General features: G+C 49.7%; 3 protein-coding genes across 4 annotated transcripts; 2 read left to right on the top strand and 1 right to left on the bottom strand.

The window, feature by feature from the left end:
* Positions 1–249: 249 nt before the first annotated feature.
* LOC135297369 (epoxide hydrolase 1-like) lies at positions 250–10,226 on the top strand. Of its 2 annotated transcripts, XM_064414866.1 has the most exons (10): positions 250–515; positions 1,838–1,861; positions 2,738–2,951; positions 3,738–3,918; positions 4,701–4,931; positions 5,300–5,429; positions 5,752–5,966; positions 7,795–7,903; positions 8,241–8,366; positions 9,332–10,226. In XM_064414866.1, the coding sequence occupies exons 1-10, from the start codon at positions 265–267 to the stop codon at positions 9,531–9,533; spliced, it is 1,683 nt and encodes a 560-aa protein (XP_064270936.1). In that variant the 5' UTR covers positions 250–264; the 3' UTR covers positions 9,534–10,226. The 2 variants fall into 2 exon arrangements, with proteins under 2 accessions (XP_064270936.1, XP_064270937.1); XM_064414867.1 differs by lacking the exon at positions 1,838–1,861.
* Positions 9,633–13,044, bottom strand: MAD2L1BP (MAD2L1 binding protein). The gene is made up of 2 exons (XM_064414868.1): positions 12,830–13,044; positions 9,633–12,203 (listed from the first exon to the last, which is right to left on the bottom strand). The coding sequence occupies exons 1-2, from the start codon at positions 13,013–13,015 to the stop codon at positions 11,673–11,675; spliced, it is 717 nt and encodes a 238-aa protein (XP_064270938.1). The 5' UTR covers positions 13,016–13,044; the 3' UTR covers positions 9,633–11,672.
* Positions 13,045–14,164: 1,120 nt separating this feature from the next.
* Positions 14,165–24,842, top strand: GTPBP2 (GTP binding protein 2). Its single transcript, XM_064414854.1, has 13 exons — positions 14,165–14,461; positions 16,683–16,709; positions 17,309–17,493; positions 17,772–17,880; positions 18,442–18,639; positions 18,916–19,090; positions 19,685–19,904; positions 20,328–20,463; positions 20,841–20,899; positions 21,630–21,801; positions 22,073–22,237; positions 22,623–22,830; positions 22,927–24,842. Exons 1-12 carry the CDS (start codon positions 14,279–14,281, stop codon positions 22,818–22,820), a joined length of 1,827 nt encoding a protein of 608 aa, XP_064270924.1. The 5' UTR covers positions 14,165–14,278; the 3' UTR covers positions 22,821–22,830; positions 22,927–24,842.
* The last annotated feature ends 2,040 nt before the right edge of the window (positions 24,843–26,882 follow it).

Below are 26,882 nucleotides of genomic sequence, written 5' to 3'. Positions count from 1 at the left end.
AGAAGAGGCTGTGGCAACCCAGGGGTGGTCTCTGAGGAGAGTGAAGGATCCCTTCCCTCGGGCTGCTGGCCGAAGTTCCCACTACAGGGCTTTGCACGGGCAGTATAACCCAGCTGGCCTTTGCTGGGGGGACGCGGTGCTGCCGCAGCCGAGGCCTCAGGGCACCTCTGCAGGGCTGCTCTCGGTGGTTTGCAATGGAGTCGGCAGTGGGGCACTGCTGCTCCTGCTGCCTGCAGGAGCAGGAGCAGCTCTCGGTGGCTTGCAATGGAGTCGGCAGTGGGGCACTGCTGCTCCCGCTGCCTGCAGCGCTCGGCCTCCGCCGGGCTCCGTTTGCAGCCGCACACTCGGGCAATAGGTGGCACTGAGGGACGGTGTGGTTTGTGCTGTCCCCGAGAAAACGTCACTGCGGAAGAGAGAGCCGGGGAGCAGAAGCTGGGATTGTGTCCTCCCTCCCCCGGAGCAGCAGCCAGGCAAGGGGCAGCAGACATGTGGCCAGAGATCCTTCCGGACGCATGGTGAGATCTCCTGGGCACGGGGAGCGGGGCTCCAGCCTGGGCTCCCTGCGCCTGGGCTGCGTGGAAGCGCCGGGAGGGTCAGCAGGGGTGGGAGCGGGAGCAGGCAGCTGAGTGCTGCCGGGCATGAGTGCGGAGGAGGGCTTGATCGACTGAGCCTTGCCCGTGTCCCTCCGGGACAGGCTCGCTGTGTTAGCAGCGCGGGGTTTGCGCTGCTGCCTTGAGGGCTGGCTCCACGCCTCTGCTCGCCGACCTCCAGGATGTGAGTGCAGGGGGATATTCCTACCTGTTGCATAAGCTGTTTGTTCTTAGGAGCCATGTTCTTCCCTGTCTGGAAGTGATTTAAGTGGAAAAAAAAAATCACACATAGGCAATCTGAGCAAATGTTAGCAAATTGCCTTGGAGGTTACTGAGATATCCAGTACAGGCTCCAGGGTCTGCACTTCAGACAGCAGAGGGAAACAATTCTAGGTGATAACAAACACCCAGTGGGGTTAGTTTTTCATGGATTTGCAAGTCTTTTTCCTTTTTGGCATTTGTTTTGATTTGTTTTCTCAAAGTATTATAATTATTGTACCAAAGAACTCCCTAATATGGCTGCGTTGCGCAAGGCAGAATAACAACACTTGCTTCTATTGTTTCTAGATTTTAGATTGTGCTTTTGTACCACTAGGCTTAAAGGGAACCGAGGAGGATACTTTCTTTTCCTAGCAGACAGGGCAGACCTAAAGGCTTGATGTCCAGTCAGGAGTAGCTAGAAGTGTCAAAGGAACAGCAGCTCCTTAAACTCTGGACAAGGAAGGGTCCACAAGCCTCTGCTGGTGGCAGCCCTGCAGCACGATCAGCACCACATGGCCGGGAGCAGAACTTTTCCAGCTTGAATAATTCTATGAACCCTGGAGCTTGGAATTGCCCTGCTGAGGCTGTGCACCTATTGCAACACAGCAGTCAAAGTAAACTATTTTCTTGGCTGAAGCTACACAGCTGCCCACAGGATGAAACACTGCAAGGACGCCTATACTGCCTTTCACCTAAATTGTGCTGAAGGAGGGAATATTATGGCAACAAATTATCTAGCTAAAGCACAGCCCAGAAACACTGTCTCTTTGTACAGAGGCAGTGCTTTGTGATCCCCTCTCCTCCCATCCTATCCAAAGAGTTCGAAAAATAATGGCAGATGTTGCCAGGTGGCTAAAGAGCTTGTGATCACATCCCTGGACAATGAGGGGTGCTGGCAGGGGACATTCTTTGCACCATCCAGAAGGGCTGGAATTGGACAGCACTATCAGACTGTAAGGATCTTTCTGTTTTTTCCCCTTTTGTAGGGAGAACATCATGTCCCAGATCAGGTGAGTGGAATAGCTGTTCTGTGCTGTAGTCTCCTCTTTTGGTTAGTGCCCTGACTGGGGCACAGCATCATCCCTTCTGTACTCCGGATGACAACAGCAACAAAATCTTCACTCACAGACCCCTTGCAGCCCCTTGCAGGAGCCCCCAACACCTCTACTAATCCCCAAGGGAGACTGGAGAACTTGAAACACAAGTCAGAGGGGTGGGAAGGTACTCTACATTTAGGAGTGCATGTCTGTCAACTCCAGCTCTGGCAGCTTGGCTCCCACACCTCAAGTGTGGGACCTTGCTGTTCAGAACAGAAACAGGGACACCAGCAGGCACTCTTTATTTGAGAGCTACGGGAGAGAACCAGGATTGCCCTAAGAGACGATTGAACCTGTAGGGAAGCTGTGTATGAAGCACTGGTGAGAGGAGCATGTCCAAAACATCCTGCTTTCTTCAGCATCTGAAGACTTTTGTCTCTCCTTCTGCTCCTCAGCCCTCTCTACCCATGTAGTTTTTATTCCTGGACAAGTCCAGCTGCTGCTCTCTCATTCACTGCAGTACCTGCCTCAAAGTTGCTTGACCCCTATCCTATTGAACTTTGTCCCCCTGGGCATCCTGGTTCACAAGGAAAGGGACAAGTGAGACCTGTGATCAGCAAGTCCTGATCAGCAAGGACTTGAGAACCCTAAGAAGCCTTGGTAGATAGAACCCTGCCCCAAATCTTACCTGTGATCTTCAAAAATGACAGAAATGTCCAGTCCTTGCTGACTGCCTAGGATTTGGAGGCATCTGTCCCTGCTCAGTCCCAATGGATGTGCCAAGAAGCCTCAGCATAAGTCCCTTTGACACTGCTATAATTGAACACAAGCAATTTTATGCCTCCCTAGGCCTTTTGACTATTCTCAGAAGAATGCAATCCTGATCCCTGCAGCTGCCCTGGGCGTTGGAGGGATGCTGCTTTACTGGCTCAGGTCTGGACGCAAGATCAAGACTATTGACATGGGCGATGGGTGGTGGGGCGCAGGCGAGAGGCCCCCCAAAGGGAAGGAAGACACAAGCATCCGTCCCTTCAAGATTGAAACATCTGACAAAGAAATCGAGGTACCACTGGCTGGGGGGTAAAGAAGGGCAGAAAGCTGCAAGGGGAGGCAGTCCATCACCCACCTCACTGCCTCAAGGGGATGCCTTGGGGGTCACAGCAGGGCACTTCCATGTGCCAGGGCAAATACCCAGCTCCATTAGATGATGCTCTGGATTCTTTACTAAGGGGATTTGACTCTGATCACTTGCAATGTCCCCTAAAGACTTTCTGAGACAGCAGCCCCTCTGTGCAAGCTGGGGCTTCTCCGCAGAAAGGCCATGCTTTGAGCAGCAGACTTTGATAGTGGTTCTGTGGGTGCTGGAGCAGGGCAGGAGGGTGTTGGGACAGCAGTGGCACCAGTAGGGCAGGGCTGAGGAGCTTCCAGAGGGGAAAGGGCTGTAAGGCTGAAGAGGGATGGTGTCTTGACTGAGTCATAGCTCCTCCATCCCTGCATGCCTGTCTCTAATTATCTGACCAAGCAGCAGCCAGCAGCTCAAGTGAGATTCTTATTCTCCCAGCCAGCAGCGCTGCCAAGCTCCTAGCGCCAAAACCCTGAAGTGAGTCAGCAGCAAGCCAGGACTATGACCAAGTATTCCTCAGTGCCCATGGGGAACTTGTAACCTGTAGAATATTGTATTCCACATACAAACAATTCAGGTGGTCAATTAGAGTATGGCACTTCTTCAGGAGGGCTTCTGGTGTCCCAGAGAGCCATAAAAAAGCCAGCAGAGCCAGGAGAGCCTGTCAGTGCCTGCCCTGGCATAGGGCACGTGGCAGCAGCTGGCCAGCCTGGCTTCCTTCCACAGGATCTGCACCAGCGCCTGGATCGGTTCCGCTTCACCCCCCACGTGGAAGGAGCCGCCTTCCACTACGGCTTCAACTCCAGCTACCTGCGGAAGGTGGTGGCCTACTGGAGGAATCAGTTTGACTGGCGCAAGCAAGTGGAAGTGCTGAACAAATATCCCCACTTCCACACCACCATTGAAGGTGAGGGGGCCTCTGTGACTTGAGCAGGTCTCAAGAAATGCACAGCAAGAAGGGGGAGATGTAAAAAGTGACAATATTTGAGATAACCTATGCATAACAGCTTAGTGATACAAGTGAAATATAATTAGTGGAGGCTCTATTATTAATAACCTTATAGAGATTGAGGCGATTACACAGTGGTAATAAGATAGGTCTGCTTCAAGATGGGCTTCATCTGGCTCTGAACCTGTACTAACTAATGATGAGGTGCTCTTCAGTGATTGCCTTGAAGCCAAACTGTGAAATTTAGCCAGACTGAGGCTGAAATATCCCTCCCAACCATACAGTAATTTAGCCAGATGAGCTTAGCCAGACTTTACATAAACGATCTCTAGATTAGGGTAGAAAGACTACATAATTGATCTCTATGTTAGATTTCTATCATGCCCTTTTTCATGTTTCACTTTTAATTACTATAATGTTTTTGCATGTATCTTACCTCCATTGTGCTATTCATTCAAGTGCAGTTCTTACTTATATACCAGTTTCTCAGGAGATGGATGCTAATCTCCAGTGACCCCAATATCTGTGGCTGGGGTCAATATCTCTGTCTGTATGTAAAAGATGAAACAACCAATACTATGCCAGGCATCCCCTTTCAGCCAGGCATCTTCTTGCAGTGGGCTGATTGTGGAATTTCTGCTGCAGATGCTAATTACAGTTTTGTCTCCCTCCTTCTACAGAATGCAGAGCAGAAACTGTGGTCCCAGAGCTTTAATTTTTCTTTCTTGGATGTGTGGCAGGGATTGATATCCATTTTATCCATGTGAAGCCATCCTATGTTCCTCATGGTCAAGCTGTTCGACCTCTGCTGATGGTCCATGGCTGGCCCGGCTCCTTCTATGAGTTCTACAAGATCATCCCTCTGCTCACGGAGCCAGCCAAGCATGGCCTGAACGAGGGTGATGTGGTGTTTGAGGTCATCTGCCCCTCCATTCCAGGATACGGTTTCTCAGAGGCTTCTCACCAGAAAGGTAAGTAATGAAAAGGCTCTGTTGGAATTGCAGTTTTTGGAGTAACACCTCAACCATCCCAGGCAGCCCTGGGCACCACAGTTTGTAGTGCAGATGCCTGGCTCTTCACTGAGGCCCATGTGGCTGAGGCTCTGGGGCTGGCTGTGAAGATTTGCAACACAGTGGTAACTGGAAGCCAGGTCTGATTTGCTTTCCACTGAATTTCTTTCATCTTGTGCTCACTTTCTTTCCAAGGAGTGAGGCAGAGCAGCATTGTACACTGTCCCTTCCCACAGCTCCACACACACATGCCTCAATCAGGTCACAGTGTTTGGCCAGGGAAGGAACACTAGGACCAACAGGTCTCCTGTGTTTCCCTTTACCTACAGAGTTTGATTCCATAGCAACTGCTCGGATATTTCATAAGCTGATGAACAGATTGGGCTTCAAGGAATACTACCTACAGGGAGGGGACTGGGGATCTCGCATCACCACAAACATGGCCCAGATGCTGCCACAGTAAGTAGCAAATGAAATCAGTGCAGAAAAGCTGCCTCCAGTTCCTACCCTACCTTCTGGCTCCATAGTCCTGCCTTCTGATTGCCCTGCTTCTCATGCCCTTCTGCTCTCTCTTTCCTTCAGGGACAACCCCATCCTGCATATTCAATTGCATTCATATGCTTTGTGTTGAATTTTTTTTTAATCATGATGAACCTGAAGGGCTTGGTGTATTTAATTCAGTCCAGTGTTTATCTCACAGCTGCAGTCAGACTTGTTTTCTAGAAAACTTGGAGACAGAAAATTGCTTGATTTAACCCTCTATTCTTTAACTTACTTTTAGATCTGTGAAAGGGCTTCATCTGAATCTCGTTTTCGTCAGCACACAAGGTTTGGGAAAGATGATCCGTACAATGCTTGGGGCTTATGTGCCATGGCTTGTAGGCTTCACTAGGGAAGATGCTCGACGTTTCTACCCTTTCATGCAGAAAAACGTATATGACGTCCTACGAGAGTCTGGATACTTACACATCCAAGCCACCAAACCAGACACTGCAGGTAATGTACCTTCCCTGTATCCCTGTGAACGTGGTACACTAATCACTTGTGTTACATGAAAACAAAGGCCAGCCAAATTTGAGAAGCAATGATTTCTGTGACTTGAGTGCAAGACTCATGGGGGTAATGAGTTTATGGGGATGAGAGCTATATAAAATGAAGCTAAAAGATGGAGATTTCAAGTATAACTTTTCAAGGTCTTTTAAGTAGCACACCACTTTCCTTGAGAATGAACCCATTTCCATAGAGTCTCTCAAAAGTAAAACACAGGGTTCTGAAATTGAAGCTTTGAGAAGTAAATGGGGCTGAAGAAAAATATCACAAGCAACGAGGTGCAATGTAAAAGTTGCAAAAAGGTAGACAAAGCTCAAACACCTGAAAAGCCAGAATGCTGACATCCTGGGGCCAGTGGATAAGGACTGTGAGGAAAGATATGGCCATTTCATAATGCTAAGAGGAACTCTTTGCATCAGTCCCCACTAGAGAGGATTCTGGGGTATTGTTTTATTGAAGTAATCCCACATCAGGAAAGACAGCAGAGCTGTCTCAGGCTGGTGTCAGATTTGGAGACCAGAGAGCAAACAGCCCCCCATCCCAGCAATTCACCAAAGGAGAAGAAGAAGCTCAAACTGGAATGTCAATGAATGCCTAGACTATTGCTTGAAGTGAATGCAAACCCAAAGAAATAAGAGATAAACTATACATTAGGTGAGAGGGAGTCGCAGCAGTGGTGGTGTTTCTGGTTGCTTGAGTCTTTTTAAGGGCCAAAAAGTGAAGGGATCCACAGAAAAATGAAGATTAGTATGTCTAGTCTCTGATCAGATATCTGACAGAGTTGTTTAAACAAGGATAATTACAGGGGATAATATCACAGGGAAATCATGCTTCAAAAATCAGAGCTCTGGCAGAATCAAACAACTGTAGATCCACCAATGGAACTTCTATAATTTCAAAAAATGTTTTATTGAGACTCCTTCCCCAGTATTCTTAAGAAATTGAACTGCCTAAATAAAATAATTAAAACTGGTCAACATGAGAATCCAAGTGTAGGAATAAATCCACAAGTTCCAGGGGAGGAGAGAATCACAAAAATCTGTGCTGAAATCTATACCCTTCAACAAGATCCTAATTTCTCTAGGAATAAAAGTTAATAATTAGATGTAAAATTGACAGTTATCCAACCTTTGGTTTATAAGTGACTGGTTGATAAAACCAGCCAATAAAAACTGATATCAACAAAGTTCAAAGCAGTTTAAGAAAGTCACAGTTCAAGTTTGGCTGCTCCCATATGAGAGAATCCATGAGTCAGGGGTAGTGCTCTCAAAAATCAGCTGGTTCAAAGATTAAGGCAATTTTGCAAACTCTAAACATGAAAAGCAACACCACATAATCCATTATATTCATGATATTCTGAATCTGTTGCATTCCTGTTAGCCCTGTTTCATAAATATATTTTAGAATCAGAATACATCCCATCCTAAGCAAGACAGTGCTCCCAAATATTTTATCTGAAATTTCTTTTCAGGCTGCCATCTCTTTACATCTGAATTTTCTCCTTCTGCCACAGATCACCAAGAAGCCAATGGAACTTCCTTAACTCCCAGCTTATTTTGTATAGGAATTATCTGAATTTGTAGTGCCCTCAGATATAGCCAGAATTCCTCTGCAGGGAATTTGTCACAAATAAAGTACTATAAGGGATAGATAAATACAGACTCTACTGAATTCTCTAGAAAACTCTGAACTTTTCATGAAAGTCCAGTTTAACTTTCACTGAAGTATTGCAATACCAGGCAACTGCAACAGCTCTTCTCTTCTCCTCAATTAGGCTGTGGACTGAATGACTCCCCAGTGGGACTTGCTGCATATATTATGGAGAAATTCTCAACCTGGACAGACAAATCATTTCTCCATAGAGATGATGGAGGCTTGGAAAGGTAAGATGTCAGGTTATGATGTTACTCCATGAGAAGTCTCATTAAAAGAATGAGTGGTGGGAACTAATATGAGGATACAGGTAAAACACTGGCCTGTCAAAACTGAAATCTAAGGATGAAAGGCTGATGTGACAAGCACTAGTTGAAACTTACAGCAGATTGCCTGCACACGACTGCTTCAGCACCAGGCGGTTTTGCTCTGAACACACAGGTGCCAACTAATCTGCTGCTTGAAAATAAGTGGAGATTTAGAAGGACAGCAGTTCTTCAGGGCATGAGCCCAGTATAGAGCACTGAGGAACAGCTTCCAGTTAAATTTCTTCCTCTCTCTCAACAGCAAATACTCTCTTGATGAGCTTTTGACCAATGTGATGATTTATTGGGTGACATCCTCCATCGTGTCCTCAATGCGATACTACAAGGAAAACTTTTCCAAGGATCCTACTCTAAGTGTTCATGACAGGTAATTATATGTGGCAAGTTACAAGCAAGATTTGCAAATGAGGTTGAAACATTTGCCTGTATCAACAGTTAGATCACTTAGAACAGCACATTTAATTAGTTCTAAGAAAAATGAAAGCCCACAATTCTTACTTGCTTTTGATCAATATTAAGGGTCACTTTTCTTTTGAACCTATAATGCACACAAGGTAGCTTGTAGCCAAGACAATGCAAAAGACTCATCAACAAAGCACCAAGCACAGACCTATGTTCAAAATAGAAGTCTACAGACTTATTCACCAAACATGACTTGTAGCCCAGTTCAGTAAAAACAAAACAGAAGATCATGGGCACACCTATGAGAGAAGTATAAACTGAATTAGGAAGGCTACTGCTTGCTGGAGGATAAGCTAAGAACTACAGGAGTTAAGCACAAACCTGGGGTAGCAATTTGGAGAGCAGTACTTGAAGCCCAGCACCTTGTGACAGCTGGTACATTAACACGATGCTAAGGGAGGTTGACCGCAAAACATTGCTGAGCAGATTTCTCCAAGTAATTGATCATCTGAACAAGTGGGGGACTCTTTTTCTTGGTGGACTGAACCAGGCCCATTTCTCTCCAGAGGGTCATTTGTTATGCATTTGGTGCCAAACTCTAAAGCAAACAGGAGCTAGCTCATTTCTCAGAGGTGTGGTATCTTGTCATGTAGCACAACACTCACAAAAGTTAAACTCAAAGATGGGAAACATTTCAAGATCAACCTGTGTGCAAGGTTGGCTCCACTTTACACCTCTACAGGTATCATCTTCTTAAACTCAATGATACCCAAATAGAAATGAAGCTCCTCAGTGGAGTGCAGACCAGGAGGTGCACTGCACAAAGTGGGGAAACTTCTCCAGCTGAATGTGTGCCCAGACACATTCAGAGGATTTTATAGACTTCCCCCAGGACTTGTTTCAACAACGCAATTAACTTATGTCTTCTAGGGTTGGCGTATATGTTCCCACAGGGATTGCAGCTTTTCCTCAGGAGATTGTACATGTACCACGTATCTGGGCAAAGAATGTCTACAAGAACATCATCACCTACACTTACATGCCACGTGGAGGGCATTTTGCTGCCTTTGAGGAACCAAAGCTCCTGGCACAAGACATCATACAGTTTGTCAGAAAAGTGGAACAGCTGTGAGCCTGCAGTTGAAATATATGCATAGAATGGAAACAAGTGGTTTTACCAGTGGCAGAACCTTTAGACTGAATTTGTTTAATCACTCAAAATAATCACATATAGAAGCCAGCATTTTATTTTGATAATAATACAGTCATGATTTTTAAAATCGAGTTGTAATGTTTTCATAAGGAAAAAAAACCAAAACAAAAAAACCCAAAAAGCATCTTGTGTTCCTTTGTTCCCAGCACCCTATCATTGCTGCATTCATAGTTCAAGTACAACAGAATATGTAAACTGTTTATTGCAGTACATTGCACTCAACTGAGGAAGAGAGGTGAAACGAACTGGCCAAGGCTTCTGCTTAAAAGCTTCTTTAAGCACATTGCACACTTTAAACTTGCATTCTTAAACGTGTTACAAGCAGCTTTGGTGGAAGCATAAAAGGTTTTGATCTCCTAAGCACAAACACTCCTACATTCAAGTTATATTTCCTTCAAGAGACCTGAGATTTCATATTCAAGTGGGCAGCTGCACATAAGGCGGCTTTCTTAACTCAAAGCTTTTCCCCTAGAATGAGCTTAAGAAGCAGCTACTGCACATTGTAAACAGATAGTAATGGATACTACAGCAGAGAGGGCACTCTAGTGTTCTCTAAGCTCAAAAATTTCAAATGAAGTTCCTACTGCTTCTATCATCTCATTCCATCCAAAAGGTCAAAGTTAAAATATGCACCAAGCGTAGAGGGTTACCTAAACCTTCACCCTCTTCACAAAGGACTTTTACCACCCCACTGTGCATTTTTGCCTAGTAACAGCAAGTACCCTCGCTACCAATACGTTCACTTTCTCTTCAAATGGGATGGAGTTATTTCAAGGTACTGAAAGCTCATTACAGCACAGATAATAGCCCAGCTGACTGGAGACAACTCCAGCAGATATCTAGTTCCAACACACTGCTCTCAGGGCTTCTCTCCCTGTCCTATTCTGCGGTAGATACCAGTCCAGAAGAAAAGGCTCAAGTTCTGATTCTAGGTAATACAGTCTGACTAAGAACAGGAATTTGGCAGGTAAAGATAGTCCTGAACTTGATCACATTCCCCTGATTTCTATGCATTTCAGAAACATTTAAGTCAAAGTTTCTTCCTCGAGTGAGAGTAATCTTCCATTATTGCAGCAGCACTTCTAACATTCTCTGAAGAGGGTTAGCAAAGAAACTGCTTACTTTTAATCTTATATCTAACCAATTGTCAGGGCTGTTAGGAAATATTAGTAAAAAAAAAAATAAATTGCTTATTGCTACCCTGCCTCCATGGCACCGGTCTCTTTCCATCTCCAAGACAGCACTAGCTACAAGATTGCTCAGTTGCTGAAAAGTCTTACTTTTGGAGTGTTAAGGAACAGAAAGTGAGTTACAGGGAAGTGTAATTGCATCAAGTAGATGGACGAGCACTTGAGTGCTCAAGTGGGGCGCACACCACGGCAGCTGAGGCAGTGTTGCCAGGGGGCCCCTGGAAGCAGCTCTGCCCATCTCCACGGCAGCCCCGGCAGCTCCAGCCCTTGGCAGAGGAACTGCCTTCATCCTGCCCCATTTTTTACTAGCTGGAAATAAATCCGTCTTCCACAACAGTGTTACCTCTGTGTTCTGCTCAGGTTTTGCCCGCTGGTTTTCCTGCTATGGTGAGCCTTTTAAGGACTGCAGAAGGTTTTTCTTCAGAGTTATTTTGCAAGAAGTAACCTTCACCTAAGAAATCCTATGGGTAACACGGCAAAGGCAGGGTCAGAAAACGGCCATATTAAAACTCAGGAGGAGATTGGGTGTATCCAGTATGTACCAGTTCAGCAAGCACTCAGCAGGGAAATTTTACTCATTAATTAATTACACATCAATTCATCCCATGTCACAGATCAGGTCCCTAAAGAATTGCTGGACCTGTGTGCAACTGTGCCTTAAAGTGGATTTGCCCTCAACAACAACTCAGGAAATAAGGACAATAGAGGAGTGCAGCAAGATACAGGAAGGCAGTAGACACCACGAAGCAAAAAAAAAAAAAAAATTCAGACAGACATGGTTCAACAATACATGGTTACATTTGCTAAAATTAACACCTAAAGAAAAAAAAAGTAATCAATATTCCAATTAAATTTCTACGGAAACCATTCATTCACTAAAGCCTTTGAGGGTCACTGGTGCTTGGAACCAGACGTAGTCCTCCCAAGCAGGTGCTGTGAGCTGTGGAGGTGAGGCACTAACATGGAGATCTCCATCACAGGACAACTTCACAGTCAGCTTCCTCCCTCGGGTCGGCACTTGGTAGTTGAGCTTGGGCCGGAACCACTCGACACCACAGTTACGGTGGCCCTGGACCAGGACGAGAGTGCCTGTGACAGGGAGAGCCTTGAGTTCACTGAAGACATCAGCCACAAACAGGCGGTGAAAGAGCTGGCGAACACAGGGCGCAGTCTGCAGGCTCTCTTCAGCAGAGCCCTCACAGAACCCTTCCAAATTCAGCTCATAGAGCTCCTTGGGGTTCATGACGTTGCCTCCAAGTAGGAAAAGAACCCGAGGAACAAGCGTCAGACTAAACAGGACTTCCAGGTGCTGGAACAACCCCTCCAGCTCCATCAGCAGCTGCTGGCACTTTCTGCTTGCCAGGCCCAGGGAACGTGGTTTCTCAATTCCATCTCCATCCTGGAAAACAAAAACTCATATTAACACATTTTGTTATGAACATGTATTATACTCTGCAGAAAGCATGGCCCATCCCAGAGGGTCAAGGAACAAGCAATTTGTGTTCATTTTGAGAGCAACAGGTACCCACAGGGGGAAGATGCACATCTTCTCTCCACATCAGGAGATGCAAGAGGAACACAAAAGCACAATCCATAGCTACTCAGCTGGAATCTGAACAGGAGCTACTGATGAATTCCAATAGGAATTAGAAGCCCATCTTTCAAAGATCAGCCATTTCTCTGAAATCACTTAATAGTATTTTTGTTTGGGTTTTTTTTTGCTTAGAGGTAACAAACAAAGCAGCAACACGCTTTGAGCGGAAAGCAGGAAACAATCAACAAAGAGCAATTTGTCGGCACCTTCAGCAGCCTGAACTTAACGCTGCCTTTGCCTCGTTTCGAAAAGAGGTAACATTTAAGGACGCAGCCACAACAAGCTCTTTACTTTAACAGCGCCGACACGTTGCTGTGCGAGTCCCCGGGCGAGAAACAGAGCTCGCAAACAAAACTCAAACTCCAAGGTCCCCCCAATCCCCCGGGGCCGCCTCCGAGCACGGGGACGGCCCCGCGGCCGCCGCGCCTCACCTGGGCCGCCCGCCGGCAGAAGTAGGCCAGCTGCTCGTAGGGCAGCGGCAGCTGGTTCCGCTGGTGCAGGACGTGCTTCAGGAGCTCGCAGGCGAAGCGGTAGCCGCTGCCCCGGCACACAGCTCCCGGGAACTCCACGGCCACTGCGGGGCTGCCCAGCACCGAGCTGTCCCGCCGAGGCCTCATCCCTCCTCCCGCGCCGCGATCCCGGCCCGCCAGCGCCTGGAACGGGAGCCCGTGGCGCGCGCCCCCAACGGCCGCCGCGGGTTTAAATGCCGCCGCCGCCGCGGAGCCTCACGGGAGCGCCTCACGGGCCGGGCCGCGCGCCCTCCGGCGGCGACGCAGCACGGACACGGCGCCTGGTGGGCGGGACAGGAGGCGGGGCCTCCGCGTGGCCCCGCCCCTCCGTTCCCCCCCGGTCCCGTCCCGGGCCCGCCCGGCTGAGGCCGTGCCGGAGCCCGGGGCGCTGCTCGCAGGGCTGTCCGGGGAGCGCCGCAGGAAGCGGCTCCGCTGTCCTCCGCCCCGCTCCCGGCAGCTCTGGCGGCTCCGCTGTCAGAGGAGGAGCCGCCTTCGCGCTGCGGCGGGGAGGCGGGGAGCGTGCGGGGAGTGCCGTGTTTGGAAACATTGTGCCCGCCGCCCCATTGGGTGCCGCCTCAGCGCACGGCGAGTGGAGGGCGGGATGGCGAGAGGAGCCGCTCCCGGCTGCTGTACGGGAGCCGCGGCCGCCTGTGCGGAGCGCCACGGAGGGCGTCAGTCGTTCACGAACAATGACCCGGTCCAGCCTCGCTCTCCCCAGGGCATGCGGCGGGGAAAGAGAAGGCGCAGGGGCCGTGGAACTGGAGACTGGGAATACACTTAGTGAGGGGATGCGGCGCACAGCTAAAGGTTCTTTCGCTGTTCCGGCCCGCCCCAGTTGGATCTTGATGTGTGCTTTGGGATCGCTTTGTGTCAGGCTGCTGCCTCCGCGTAGTCATGAGTACCTCCAATGCCAAACAGCTTCGAAAGTGCTCCAGTTTCCCGACTCCAGAATGGCTGATCGCTCGATGTCAATAAGCAGGGAACCCGGGGCTGTGAACTGCCAAAGGGATAACCCACGGGCGTCCGCAGATCCCGGGGAGCGGGATCCGGGGAGCGGTGGCATCCCGCGCGTTGTCAGCTGCGGCCGACAGGTGGCGCCCTCTCCCTTGGACTCCAACTCCCATCAGCCCCCTTGGATGGAACCCGTACGGGAGCGAGCTGGTCGCTCCGCGGGGCACGCCGGGAGGCGTAGTTTCGAGCGGGAGGCGCGCGGTGCGTTCTCGGCGTTGTAGGCGGGCGGGACTCGCTTTCCCGGGGCGCCGCGCGGCGGTCGGTGACGCCGGGGCCGGAGCCGGGCCGGCGGGGCCGGGCGGGGAGCGGAGCGGAGCGGAGCGGGCGCTGCAGCAGGGCGGGGGGCCCGCGGTGTCCGCCATGGACTCGCGGGTGTCAGAGCTGTTCGGGGGCTGCTGTCGACCGGCGGGCGGCGGGGCAGGCGCAGCGCTGCGCGGGCGCGGGGGGCCCGCGCCTGGCGGCGGCGGTGGCTCGAAGACGAAGAAGAAGAACGGGCGGAGCCGCGGAGGGAAGGCCAACAACCCCCCGTACCTGCCGCCCGAGGTGAGCTGCGGCGGGCGCCGCGTCCCGTCAGGCGCGGAGGGAGCGAGACCAGGCCCGGGGGCGGGGGGCGCTGGCGCTGAGGGGCGGCAGGGGCCGGAGGGCCGGTGCCCCCGGAGCGGTCGCTGCCCCGGCCGGACCCCGCCGGTGGCGCGGCGGGTCTGGCTGGAGGTGCCGGCGGTGCCGGGGTCGGGCTGACAGCAGCCGTAGGAGCGGTCGTGCCGCCCGGCCCCGGGAGCTCTGTGCCCGCCTGCCCCGGCTCTCTCCGGGCCCTGCTGGCGGCCCTGGTGCCAGCGAGCTCCGTGCGGGGTCTGCCGGACCCTGTCCGGGGTGGTATCGCACTGCCTGGCGGCTGTCTGCGGGCGCTTTGCCGCCGGCGATCGAAAAAGCTTCGAAAATAAAGCTTTGCTCGCCTCGTACTTCCAAACATCCCGCTTGCATCTCTCTCTCCCCGAGAGACGATCGGGTGGGTCTGAGCCCCTTTCCAGGTGCCGGACGGGTTCTGGTGACTCCCTTGCCAGCTAATTGGACAGCTTTTCCCTTACATAGGGCTGCAGATGTATGGGCAGAGGGTGACACTTGTCTCCTGCAGCAGGAAGAAGTGGCTTTGGTAGTGGCTGGCTGTGTGCTCAGCTGGGACAGTTGTCACCGCTCTCTGAACTGTCACTGTGGGGAGAATTACGTAGGCTCAGACTCAATTGCTCAGCCCCTGTCAGTGAGCTTTCTGTAAAATATATAATAGCCTGTGCTGGAAGGGAGCAATTCCTACACAAGGCAGGCCTGGGACTCTTGGGAAGATGTGAAAACAGCGCTGTGCTACTGTTAGATCTTCTGCATAGGCAGGACTGTGCCCTGCAGCCGCAGTTTAGTTCTTGTTCCTTTCAGCTGGAGGCTGGAGAGTCCCCTGTGGTTTCAATTCAGCTTCCTGTTTCTGGCTACCCTGTGCAGTGTGTGCCCCAGCAAGTCTAGGCTTGTTGCTTTTCTAGTCTCAAGTGCCTTGGAGAAGACCCACTCCCTTTTTTAGATGACAGTGCAGTAGGTGAATGGGTTTTGCTTAGAACTGGAAAGCTGGTAGATGGCAGGAGAGGAAAACCTGCTACAAGTACCTTGTTCTCACAGCACAGCTCTGCTGCCAGAGAACTGAGCTGACAGTTGAGAACTTCTGTTGGCCTTTTGCCACTGTAAGCACCGCTGTGGTTAAGAGCTGGGCTGGAAGGCAAGGAGACGGCTGTTGCCTCTCCTGACATGCAAATAGGTGTCCAGAGGAAAAGGAAGTGCTTACTGTTGCCAGCCCCATTTAGTCTGACAGAGTATGTGGCTTCCTGCGGGCTTGAGCCCTTTCTTAGTGGTCCTTATGCTGAATCACTGGGGAAAATTACTTAAATATTGTATATCTAATTGTAAAACCAGATATTCTCTTTGGAAAGCTGGAGCCTGTTTTGGTTGAATTGAGCTTGGTGAGTACCCGGACCTTTCTGTTACAACCCCATCTGGCCTTCCCTGAGAAGGTACTTCTGAGCATATTGTGTACAGACAGTCCCAGTCAGGTCTGGTTCTCCAGAACTCTGGCCAGTGACTAGCTGGCAAGTGAGTCATTACCTTGCTTCTTTATGTCTGTAGTCCTTCCTTGTAGAGAGAAGATACGTAAGGATGTAGAAGGAAGTAAATGAAAAACTATTTGAGTGAGGGAGAGTATCATTGAGCAGGAGAGGAAGCAGAAGTTATTGTTCTCAGGCCCCTGTTTCTGTGCACGTTGGATGGATGGAAGCTGCTGGATAGAGTGGGAGTGGGATGCTGTGGGTGGCATTTTGTGGGTCATGGATGGTGGGTGAGGGGGAAGACTTTAAATCATATGCTGGCCTGGACCTTTTTGGAACTGGAATGCTCTGTGTGTGTGTGACTGTTAGACTGGCCCTATTCTTTACTGTCCAGAAAATAATTCCCACCCCTCCCCGGACAGTATGACCCTTATGCCCCACTCTAGTTTTGTCCTTTGGTGTTCATGATGTGGGATACCAACAGCACAAACAAACCATAAGGAAAGTTCTAGTTGAGTGTAGGAAGGAATGGCAGAAGGCTGGGACCTAACACAGTCTCTTTCTGCCACTTTCCCTCTCTTTGAAATCTTCAGCACCAGCTTCAGAATATATGGGCAGCTGGTGCCTGTAGAAATCCCTGCGGGCACAGCAACTAACTCTTCTGTCTTGTTTCATTCTCTGACCAGGCAGAAGATGGGAACATCGAGTACAAGGTGAGTCTTTTGAGGCTGCAGAAGGAGGTCTTCCTCCCAGAGGGTTATTCTGCAGTGAGTAACTTCACCAAAGACAGCCTATGGGTAACATGGCCAAAGAGAGGACAGAAGAGTGAACAGTGCACTAAGGAACTACCATTCATCTTCTGTGTCTCTGTGCCAAGCATTACCCATTCTGCTGAGCTGGAAAACTTGATCTCAGTACTGATTTTTAGGAATCTCTTCTAGTATGTGATACCTACTGTATTTTTCTTGAGAGAGAGATGCAGATATCCCTGAAAATTACTTGCCACTTTCTTGTGGCTGCTCTCCCATTTGGACTTACTGGTTCCTGGGTCACAGATTGGTCCCAGTGCTGTCTTTAACCCTGCAGCAGGCAGGATACAAATCCCTTTGTCAGAATGCGGGAAATTTCTTCTACCATATATTTGTACCTTTGTGAACCCCCTTCTCACCTGTCCCATGGCTTCTGTTCAGACACTAACACAGGCTGTGCTTTCTAGAGGTGGGTCAGAGTTGGGAACATTGCTGCACAGAACTGGGCAATGGGACTGCCTCTGCATCCAGGCTGTGACTAGAACAACCCCTCTGTTAAACAGCTAAAGCTGGTGAACCCCTCGCAGTACCGCTTTGAGCACCTGGTGACACAGATGAAGTGGCGACTGCAGGAGGGCCGAGGCGAGGCCGTCTATCAGATCGGCGTGGAGGACAACGGGCTGCTGGTGGGCCTCTCGGAGGAGGAGATGCGCGCCTCGCTCAAGACGCTGCGCCGCATGGCAGAGAAGTACGTGCTCCCTTTTGTCTGCAGGCCCACGAGCGTGGTGCCCTGGAGCCCCTGAGCAGCTGGCTGCTCCATCCTACAAAGCCCCTGTATGACTGACGTTTCTTCAGTCCTGAGGCTCTGGAAACATGAGGAAAGTTCTAGGGCTTCTGTCTGGAAGCTTGAGGCTCCTTCCCTGCTATCCCCAGCCTTCATCCCATTCGCTCTGTCAGCTGTTATTGTAGAGGTGTAAGAGCTGTCTAGTACAAATGTCTCACTCCTTCCTTTTGTCTTTGTGGCAGGGTTGGGGCTGACATTACGGTATTGCGGGAGAGGGAGGTTGATTACGACAGCGATGTTCCAAGGAAGATAACGGAGGTGCTTGTCCGAAAGGTGCCTGACAACCAGCAGGTAGGGGCCTGTGGTTTGGCTGTCTTCTCCTGCCGGAGACCTAGAGGCTTTGTACGAGCAGCTTCCTTTGGGTTTGGAAGCCCAAACCCTAGAGGCACTTTGTCATAGGTTGGCCCATAGCAGGTGCTTTAAAAGGCTGCCAGAGTGAGGCTTGATGATAACGCTTCTTATCTCCAAGACTGTGATTGATGTGCAAGACTGTGATGTCAGTGCACCAGATTACCTGGATCAGAGGTGAAAAATTATTTTGCTTCTATGGCAGTGGTTCTGATGCAGACCTGTGTGCAAACAAGGAAGGATTTAGAGGTCTGCTGCAGCAAATAGCCTTATTTGTGATATCAAAGCCTGATATGTCACATCTCAACTCTAGAGAGTGTATCATGACTGCTGGGCAGTGGTTTGCTGGGAGCAGGAGCAGAATCTGAGAAAGATTAAACTGCACATTGTCCCTGATGTAGGAAAGCTCTCTGAGCTGCATCTCCACTCCCCAGTAGTGCTTGTGCACTCAGCACAGCAGTGGTTAAGTTTAATGATTTCTTTGTTTGTTTTTTTTTCCTGTAGTTTCTAGACCTTCGAGTAGCTGTCCTAGGGAATGTGGACTCAGGGAAGTCAACACTGTTGGGTGTGCTAACACAAGGAGAGCTGGACAATGGGCGGGGCAGAGCACGCCTCAACCTCTTCCGGCATCTCCATGAAATCCAGTCAGGAAGAACATCAAGCATCAGCTTTGAGATCCTGGGCTTCAATAGCAAAGGAGAGGTAAGAGAGAGTGGGTTGCTGAACTCAGAAAGCTGGAGGAGACTAGGATTACCCTCCTGTTAGAACTGTGAGTGGGACAGGAGGGAAGAGAGGTGGCACAGTACTCTGTCCCTTAAGCTAAACCTGAGTGCTGGTTTTATATTTGCAACAGACACTGTTTCTTGCACCCAAGATGAATGATCTCTACTTAGTAATTCTGACATCAAAATGGATAGATAAGGGTTTTCTTTACTTGCCCACTGGGGCTGCCTCTCTCACAAGCTCCTTATCCCTTAGGTGGTAAATTACAGTGACTCCCGGACAGCAGAAGAGATCTGTGAGAGTTCTTCCAAAATGATCACTTTCATTGACCTGGCTGGCCACCACAAGTATCTGAAAACAACCATCTTTGGCCTCACCAGCTACTGCCCAGACTTTGCCATGCTGGTGGTTAGTGCCAACACTGGCATTGGTGAGTGTCACCCTGCCTGCATGGTTTGAGTGCAACCTGTGAAGAGGAATGGAGAATGAGGGGGATGGGTCCTTGTCAGCTGTGAATGTCTTTCAGGAAAGTTTATCAATTTGTAAGCTTCTACTGATATCTTGTAAGCCAGTGTCTAGGAGTGACTGGGAGGGGAGTAGATACATTAAACTGTACCCTGGACTGAGAGGCTTTGTTTGGGATTTGGGGCAGTGTTTCTCAGAAAAGAAAACAACTGTGATGTATTCTTAGGGTTGCTGGATCCCAAAATCTTACAAAAAGGCGTCTGGAGTTCTCCCACATCTATCTCTGACATTTTTGTGACTGTTCTCTGGCAAACTTTGGTCAAAGAATGAAAACTACTGCATCTTTCTGAAGCAGACAGATCAGTCACAAAATTTCTTAGTGGTTTTTATTTTTCTGGACTGATGTTTAGTTTTGTTTAAAAGAATAACTGTGCTTTTTCAATGCATGATGAACTAAGCAATTACAGTGAAATCTCTAGAGTGGGCCTGTGGGAATGCCAGGAGACACAGCTGCAGTGGTGACTGCTGCTGCACCTACACTCTCACTTGTCTCCTGCAGCGGGCACAACACGAGAGCACTTGGGCTTGGCCATGGCCCTCAAGGTCCCCTTCTTCATTGTCATCAGCAAAGTCGACTTGTGTTCAAAAGCCACCGTGGAGCGCACAGTGAAGCAGCTGGAGCGAATCCTGAAGCAGCCAGGCTGCAACAAGCTCCCCCTGCTTGTGAATTCAGATGATGATGCAGTTACAGCAGCACAACAGTTTGCACAATCTCCCAAGTAAGGGACTGTTCCTTTCTTCTGTTGGGAGCAGGCAATTCAGACTGGGCTGCCATGTGGAGCTGGGGAAGGGTGAACACAGGGGAGGTGACTACATCTTGAACATCTCTGCTCCTTGTCAGGTTTCCTACCTTTGCATTCTCCAAGAAGGCATTTTCCCCTCCCAAACTTTTTTCTGGGTTCTGGGAGCAAAGGCTACATTAGTTACTTCTTCATGAGAAAAGTGTGTGTTGAGAAGGGATTGGTGTCTCAACCAAACATTGAAGCAGGGGTTACTGTGGAGCTGTATCTAGCCTTCCTGCTTTACCCACTTACTGGTACAGTGTCCATCTTCTTGTGGGTCTCAGAAGATTCAGAATCCCAGAAATCTTCTGGAACTGTGCTGTGGCCTTCTGCTTATTTCTGTCTACTTGTGTCTGACAGCATCACCCCAATCTTCACACTGTCCAGTGTTTCTGGGGAGAACCTGGATCTCTTGAAAGTCTTCCTCAACATCCTCCCTCCACTGACCAACAGTAAAGAGCAGGAAGAATTAATGCAGCAACTTACAGAATTTCAGGTGGGTAAGGGTAGTTTGTTTCCAGCTCTGATACTGGACTCATTGCTGTGCCATGGGAGACATTTGAGGAATTTGGACACCACGGGTAGAGATGGACTACTGAGAGACATTAAAAAAAGGACTTGGTCCTTGATAAAAGCCTGATAGGCTGATTCTTCATGAGATATCTGTGTCAGGGATACCATAATTTCTCTGATTGCTATTTAAAAGGAAGAGCTTTGTTCCTCTAATAGGAAGGTAGTGGGAGCTGGTGAAGCTCTGAGGTGGTGTCTGATGATCAGCAGAGATCACCTCCTTCCACACAAGGGCTGGGCTCTTTCTGGAGTGCTGTTCATAGCTGTCTGTCTGAGCAACTTATTCTTGTTGCCTTGCTGCAGGTTGATGAAATTTATACGGTGCCAGAGGTGGGGACTGTTGTGGGAGGAACTCTGTCAAGGTAAGTGAGCCTAGGCAGATACGTGTGGATGTGAATGGTTGCTGGAGCTCCCACAAGGTTAGAGTCACCTGCTTCAGAAGTGGAAGCTGTGTGAGACTCAGTCCAGACTGCTGCCAGATGACTGAGCCAAGTGAGAGCAGAGCCCTACAGGGTGTTGGGAAGTGACATGAGCAGACCATTGGTCATGTGGTGGCAAGCAGACAGTCTCCTCTAAAGTTGCTGGATTAGGAATGTGTCCTGAAGCATGCTGAAAAAGGCATGCTGGAATCTAAAGTTGGCAGAGGTTAGGTATGATCCCAAGGAGTTGCTTTCTTCCTTCCTCAGATGCGGGGAGGAAATGTAAAAGGTAGATCCTCTGATTCCAGCAGGGGTTAACTGCACACTACCTCATGAAAAGGCTCTGTGTTCAGGAGCGATTAGAGCCGTTTGGCCAACAGCACACCCACACTGAAGGAGTGTTATCTGAGGTCCCTCCACCAGAAACAAAGCAGTGTGGCAGAGCAGTGGGGGTGCAGTGGCCCCTCCCTGTACATGGAATTCTTAAGAGTGCTAGTGTGACTTTCACTCCTGCTGTAAGAAATCCTGATTCTCAGCAGCTTTGTCTCCCTGTTAGTTGGCCCAGGGTAAGAATCCAAAGACTTGGCTGAGGAGAATTTATTCAGGTTAATCTTGAGGGGTGAAATGTCATTGTCTCCTGATTAACTGTGTCCTGCTCTTCTGCCCTGGGCAGTGGGATCTGCCGAGAAGGGGAGAACTTGGTGGTTGGTCCCACTGACGATGGGAAGTTCCTTCGGCTGAAAGTGTGCAGTATCCAACGGAACCGCTCTGCGTGCCGCGTGCTGCGGGCTGGGCAGGCAGCCACCCTGGCCCTCGGACCCTTCGACCGCTCCCTGCTGCGCAAGGTGAGTCCTGCTGATGCAGGTCATTCACTGGTCCAGTGAGCGGGGCTGGAGGCTTCCCTAGGCATCCTCCATTGGTAGGGTGGGAATGAAGTAGAAATGTTTGCAGGAAACTTGCTGAAAGGGGAGGGAATGACCAGGTTACAAATTACAATGAGTACAAGGCTGAGAATGGATGTAAGCCCAAGTCACAGAGTGGAGGTATATTTGTGGTTTTGGGGGCTGTTCAGAAGGGGACTGGCCCTGACTGGCTGAGCCTTGGGTTTTTCTGCAGGGCATGGTCATGGTGAGCCCAGAAATGAACCCCACCATCTGCTCAGTGTTTGAAGCCGAGATCGTGCTGTTATTCCATGCCACAACTTTCCGGAAGGGGTTTCAGGTGACAGTGCACGTGGGGAATGTGCGACAGACAGCTATCGTAGAGAAGATCCATGGAAAGGTAGGCCATGGGAAGAAAGGGGAGGAAGATGGACCTCCCTGTGGGGTTTGTTGGGTTTGTTAAGATTCCACCACACCCTCTAGTAAAGTTGGGGGCTTGCTGGTATTTTGGGTAGCTGTGTCCCTTCCTAGGAGCAGACTCCATCCCTTTGTCCTGCCCATTTGGTTGCTTTTAGTCCAAACATTTTAAAGAAGAGAGGTGAACTCTATTCTTCAGAGCTTGTGTCTTCATGTCTCTTCTTATGTATACAGTAATGGGAAGGGCTCAAGCCTTGCAGCCTGAAGAAGGCTGCTCATTTGCCTCATCTTCTTACCATCCACATGTACCTCTTCCTGCATGTATCAGCTTGGAAGATGGGTCTAAGCTCTCCCATTTTTCTTTTCAGGACAAGCTGCGGACAGGAGAGAAGGCAGTTGTCTGTTTCAGGTTCATCAAGCATCCTGAATACTTGAAGATTGGAGCCAAACTGCTTTTCCGTGAAGGAGTCACCAAAGGCATTGGGCATGTCACTAACCTCCAAGCCATCACCACCAAAGAAAATGGCCTGGAGGAGTCCCTGGGGCCTGGACAGCTGAGCTTCTGACTACCAGCAGGTCAGAGAAATCTCCACTCACCAACACCTGGGGAGAAGGCTGGAAGCTCCTGTGGCTTTCTGAGCAATGCCTGGAGCTGCTGCTGTCCCGTTCTAGTGTGGATGTCCCTCCTCTGCACTGTGAGATGGAGCACGAGAGAGTTTCTTGCATTCAGTGCCGTGCGTGGGACAAGTTAAGCATGTTCTCCACATCGCCTGCAGCTTTCATTTGGAATAGATTCCTTCAGAATAGATCAGAGGTACCTGCAGACCTGGGCAAGCAAGTATTGGCTTTGTTTACTGTTTGAAAATTGCTGGTTGGGAGGCGCAGCGACCTTGAAGACAAGCAGTGAAGGGATGTTTTTCCATCTCTGACACAAGGTCTGGTCCCATTTTCGCCGTCTGAGCACTGAGTTGATAATAGTGTTCTCTGAAATCATCCTTCAGTACATCCTTCTGGGCAGGGGATGGAACAGGCCATGCTACCCACAACAGGGACTTGGCTGAACCTCGCAGAATGTGTTCGGGACATTTTTTAACCGTTTGAATCTTGGTTGGCTTTAGTCTACTGTGTGTCCATTTGTGCATTGGTTTTGCGTTACTCCAATCTGAGTGTCTTACTGTTGGACAGACGTCCTGTTCCCTACTCACATGCACACATTTCTTCAGCATCCCTCTTTATGACTTCCAGGAAGCTGTGGCTGCTCTGAGTGGCACAGCCTCCTGATATAACATCATGAAGATGGAGTTTGTACTTGCATCTGTTCCTTGCAGCAGCTGGACAGGACGCCATTCTCTGGAGCAGAGCAGAGCCCAGGCCCGTGCTGGTGTGAGCAGGTTGTTTCCATGGATGTTCACTTGAAGGTGCCATCTGCACATTGGTAGCAATGGTTTGCAGTGGGCTCCCTGGTGTGGCTGTTCCCAGCCCACCTTGTTCCTCACATGCTTGCCTTAATGTGTGAGGAGGACAGGCTGCATTACCTACACAAAACCAGGTAACTTCTGTTTCGACAGTGGCATGACTTTTATTTCTCTTGGAGCAAAAATTCTTCTTTCCATTGCCACTGGTGTTTGTTGTCAGAGGGAAGCTGATGTTGCCAGCAAGGACTCTGTATGTAGAGTGGAGCACAGGTCTCCCACTCTTGCAGCTCTGCTGTGTAGCCTGGAGGGTGCAGCAGGGTCTGTAAAGCTGTACATAAGCTTTTGGTTTTATTATTGACTGTTAGACCAAATGTGTCTGCTGTGAGCAAAAGGCCTTCAGCAAGCCCTGCTGGTTGGTGTGGTGGCCTGCTAGCCCTGACTGAAGAGAAGGGTGAAGGCCTGTGATAGCACTTGGACACTCAAGTGGCCCTTGTGCCATCCTGAGAGCAGGTTCTGCTGCTGGGCCGCTGGCACAGGCGCTGCTGCGCGGGGCCCTGGGTCTCTGCGCTGGGCAAGGCCATCATGGAGCAGGAAGGTGGGGGCTGCACCCTGCCAAGAGCCTGCTGAGGTGGGGGAAGCCTGTCAAGTGGTGGCATAAGTGAAGGGAAGGCAGCTTAACAGTTGCAGGAGTGACCTGTCCCTTGGAGGGAGCACCGATCTGGCTGAAAACTGCTGCATCCCCAGCAGAGAGAAAGGAGGTGCTGGCTCACCGTCACTGCTCAAGCAGGATCCCTTTTATTCCCATTCTGGCAGTGGGCTGAGTATTCCAATGACACAGTCTTTCCACCAATGCCTGCAAGGACAAGTCCCAGCTGCCAGCAGGCTCTTCCCTTTGGTGCTAGTGGGTCACAAAGAGAGCTGGCTGGGGGTGGGGGACTCCAGCTCTTTGTACTCTTTTGCACTGGTGTTTTCTGCCCCAAAGGGGGGTGCTGTGACCTTTTCTGAAACAGCTGATGGCTGGTCTCACCTCATCCTGCCATCTGTGGCATGACTGTTCTTGGTGCCATGCTCTTCATAATTGCTGTTTTGTTGTCTTGAATTTTTCTAATGCTGGGGATTGTCCCAGTTCTCCAAGCATCTATATAAATGTACAGAATAAAGATGTTTTATTGAGCTTGCTGGCTGAGTTGTACAATGAGTGAGGGTGGAGCTGGGCTCTTACCCTGCTGCCCTTGGAGCTGGGTCACAGTTGGAGCTGGCCACCCTTCACCCATTCCTAAGCTTCCTGCGTGCAGCCCTATAAATACCGCGCCGTGGTGTGGAAAGAATGCACGCGCTGCTGTTTACGATCTTGCGCTCCCGGCTTATCTGAGTAAGCCTGGGTGTGCAGCCTGAGGTGACGGGCAGCCACGTCACCCTGAGCACAGCACTTTGGGCTGTTGTGGGCGGAACGGGCTGTGGTGAGAGCCTCTTCAGTCACAAATTCCCCCAGAGCATAATTAAAGAGATGCTTTCTAGGGCACACATCTAACCGGTGATTTGTTTCTAAAATAGCTTTGACCTTATCAAGAGGTTCATGACTGCCTTGTCTCCAGGAGAACAGGTTGTTCCCTTGGGACAAGTAGAGGCAGAAAGGTTTCCCCGTGGAGATGACTTATGACCAAAAGGATTTGCCTCTTCTAGACTTGTTTTTGTGTCAGATAGTGGCATCTGCAGAGTCCAGTCCTGCCAGTCACTTAGGAAATGAGATGTGCCACTGTCACAGGAGATGAGACAATCCTGCCAAACTGGTTGCTGCTTCTCTTCACGTGAGGACTTGGAAATTTGTCACTTTGCAATGTTAGGACTGTCATTAGTGGGAGTGACTTAATAATTCCTTCCTCTACTGATTACCAGAATTGCATGCACCAGAATGAGTTTGTTGTTCTTCTTGAAATCTCATGACTGTGTTGTCAAGTATTAGACTCCACTGCCAGTAATGCAGCAGCATCCCAGCACAGGCTGTCTGCTGGAAGGAGAGAGCAGCTCAACAGCTGCATTTAGGATAATGTGTGTTAGAAAATACTACAAGGATACAGAGCTGCAGTTTGCATCATCTGCTGCCTGAAAGGCTCTATCCCCCCCTGCCCAAGGAAGGGAATCCTGCAGCTGATGAAACTCCCTGCAATTCGATTCCTAACCCCACCCAGAGCTGCCTTGACGTGGCACATTCTTCCCCCCCGCCCAAAGAGCCACGTTCAAATTATTGGCAGCAGAGCTTCTGGCGGGCTCCAGGCAGCTCACAGTGTAGCAGAGCTGAGCCCTGCCAGGCAGCTGAGGGCCCTTGTCTTGCCCTGGAGCCAGTCTCTCCCTCTCTAAGTACCTGCTCATCTCCTCCATAATACTCTTTGTTGGCTGTTGTAATCTGTGGAGCTCTGGAGTGGCCACTGTACTGTGGCCTGTGGCTCAAATAGCTGAACAAGTCGTTTGGCAGAGCCCAGTCAGAACAAGTACCTGTCAGCAAGCTGTACCTGGTACCACTCAGAGTCTGAGAAGGAGGAAAAATGTGGTTATGCACTCTACACTGGACAAAAGCTTTCACAGTGTTTTTTGTGACTCTTGCCATGTTTTCTATCCCTTCTAGTGAGGGCTCTAACAGTAGGCTGTTTATGTGTCAATGGCAATTATTATGAATTAGTGCAGAGTTTTCAAAGAGCCCACCAAAAAGTATGCCTATGCAGCTACTGCTTCCTTACATCTTTTATGACAGGAGTAGTCTTTCTTGTGTACTCCTGAGCTGCTCATAAGCATAATGCAATGGACTGCTACACAGAGGGAATTATTAAACCATCTATAACATAAATCCTGGGGTGTGGGAAGGAGGGAATAAAAATCACTGTCTTCCACATGGAGGGGAGAAGAGAAAGAACAACTGGCCTAAGCTACCACATATAAATAACACAGTAAGGGCAAGGCCTGCAACTGCAGCCAGAGTAGAACCATGAGTTGAAGGTTTTATACAGTGATTAGACAGGGGTTCAAGCCAAGGCTTAGCTGGAGATTCCCTGGGATAAGCTGCTGCACTTACAGTAGCTGCTTTTATAGGAGGAACAGAATTACTGAGCAATGATGGCATGCAAATACGTATGGTAAGAGGTGTAGGTGAGAGTACCATGCAGCTTCTAGTAGCACCAGGGAGGCAGAGCCAGGCTTAGCTGCCACCAGCTGAACTGG

Source organism: Passer domesticus, chromosome 3, assembly GCF_036417665.1.
Source record: "Passer domesticus isolate bPasDom1 chromosome 3, bPasDom1.hap1, whole genome shotgun sequence".
Taxonomy (NCBI): Eukaryota; Metazoa; Chordata; class Aves; order Passeriformes; family Passeridae; genus Passer; species Passer domesticus.
This window is presented reverse-complemented; position numbering and strand designations above follow the sequence as displayed.

Excerpts from the sequence above, each read along its gene's own strand:
- LOC135297369 (XM_064414866.1), top strand. The coding sequence starts at position 265 with ATGGAGTCGGCAGTGGGGCACTGCTGCTCCCGCTGCCTGCAGCGCTCG. Across the intron at positions 1,862-2,737 it reads AACATCATGTCCCAGATCAG|GCCTTTTGACTATTCTCAGA; the intron begins GTGAGTGGAATA and ends ATGCCTCCCTAG. Across the intron at positions 5,967-7,794 it reads CACCAAACCAGACACTGCAG|GCTGTGGACTGAATGACTCC; the intron begins GTAATGTACCTT and ends CTCCTCAATTAG.
- MAD2L1BP (XM_064414868.1), bottom strand. The coding sequence starts at position 13,015 with ATGAGGCCTCGGCGGGACAGCTCGGTGCTGGGCAGCCCCGCAGTGGCC. Across the intron at positions 12,204-12,829 it reads TCTGCCGGCGGGCGGCCCAG|GATGGAGATGGAATTGAGAA; the intron begins GTGAGGCGCGGC and ends TTTGTTTTCCAG.
- GTPBP2 (XM_064414854.1), top strand. The coding sequence starts at position 14,279 with ATGGACTCGCGGGTGTCAGAGCTGTTCGGGGGCTGCTGTCGACCGGCG. Across the intron at positions 18,640-18,915 it reads GCTTCAATAGCAAAGGAGAG|GTGGTAAATTACAGTGACTC; the intron begins GTAAGAGAGAGT and ends CTTATCCCTTAG. Across the intron at positions 22,238-22,622 it reads TAGAGAAGATCCATGGAAAG|GACAAGCTGCGGACAGGAGA; the intron begins GTAGGCCATGGG and ends TTTTCTTTTCAG.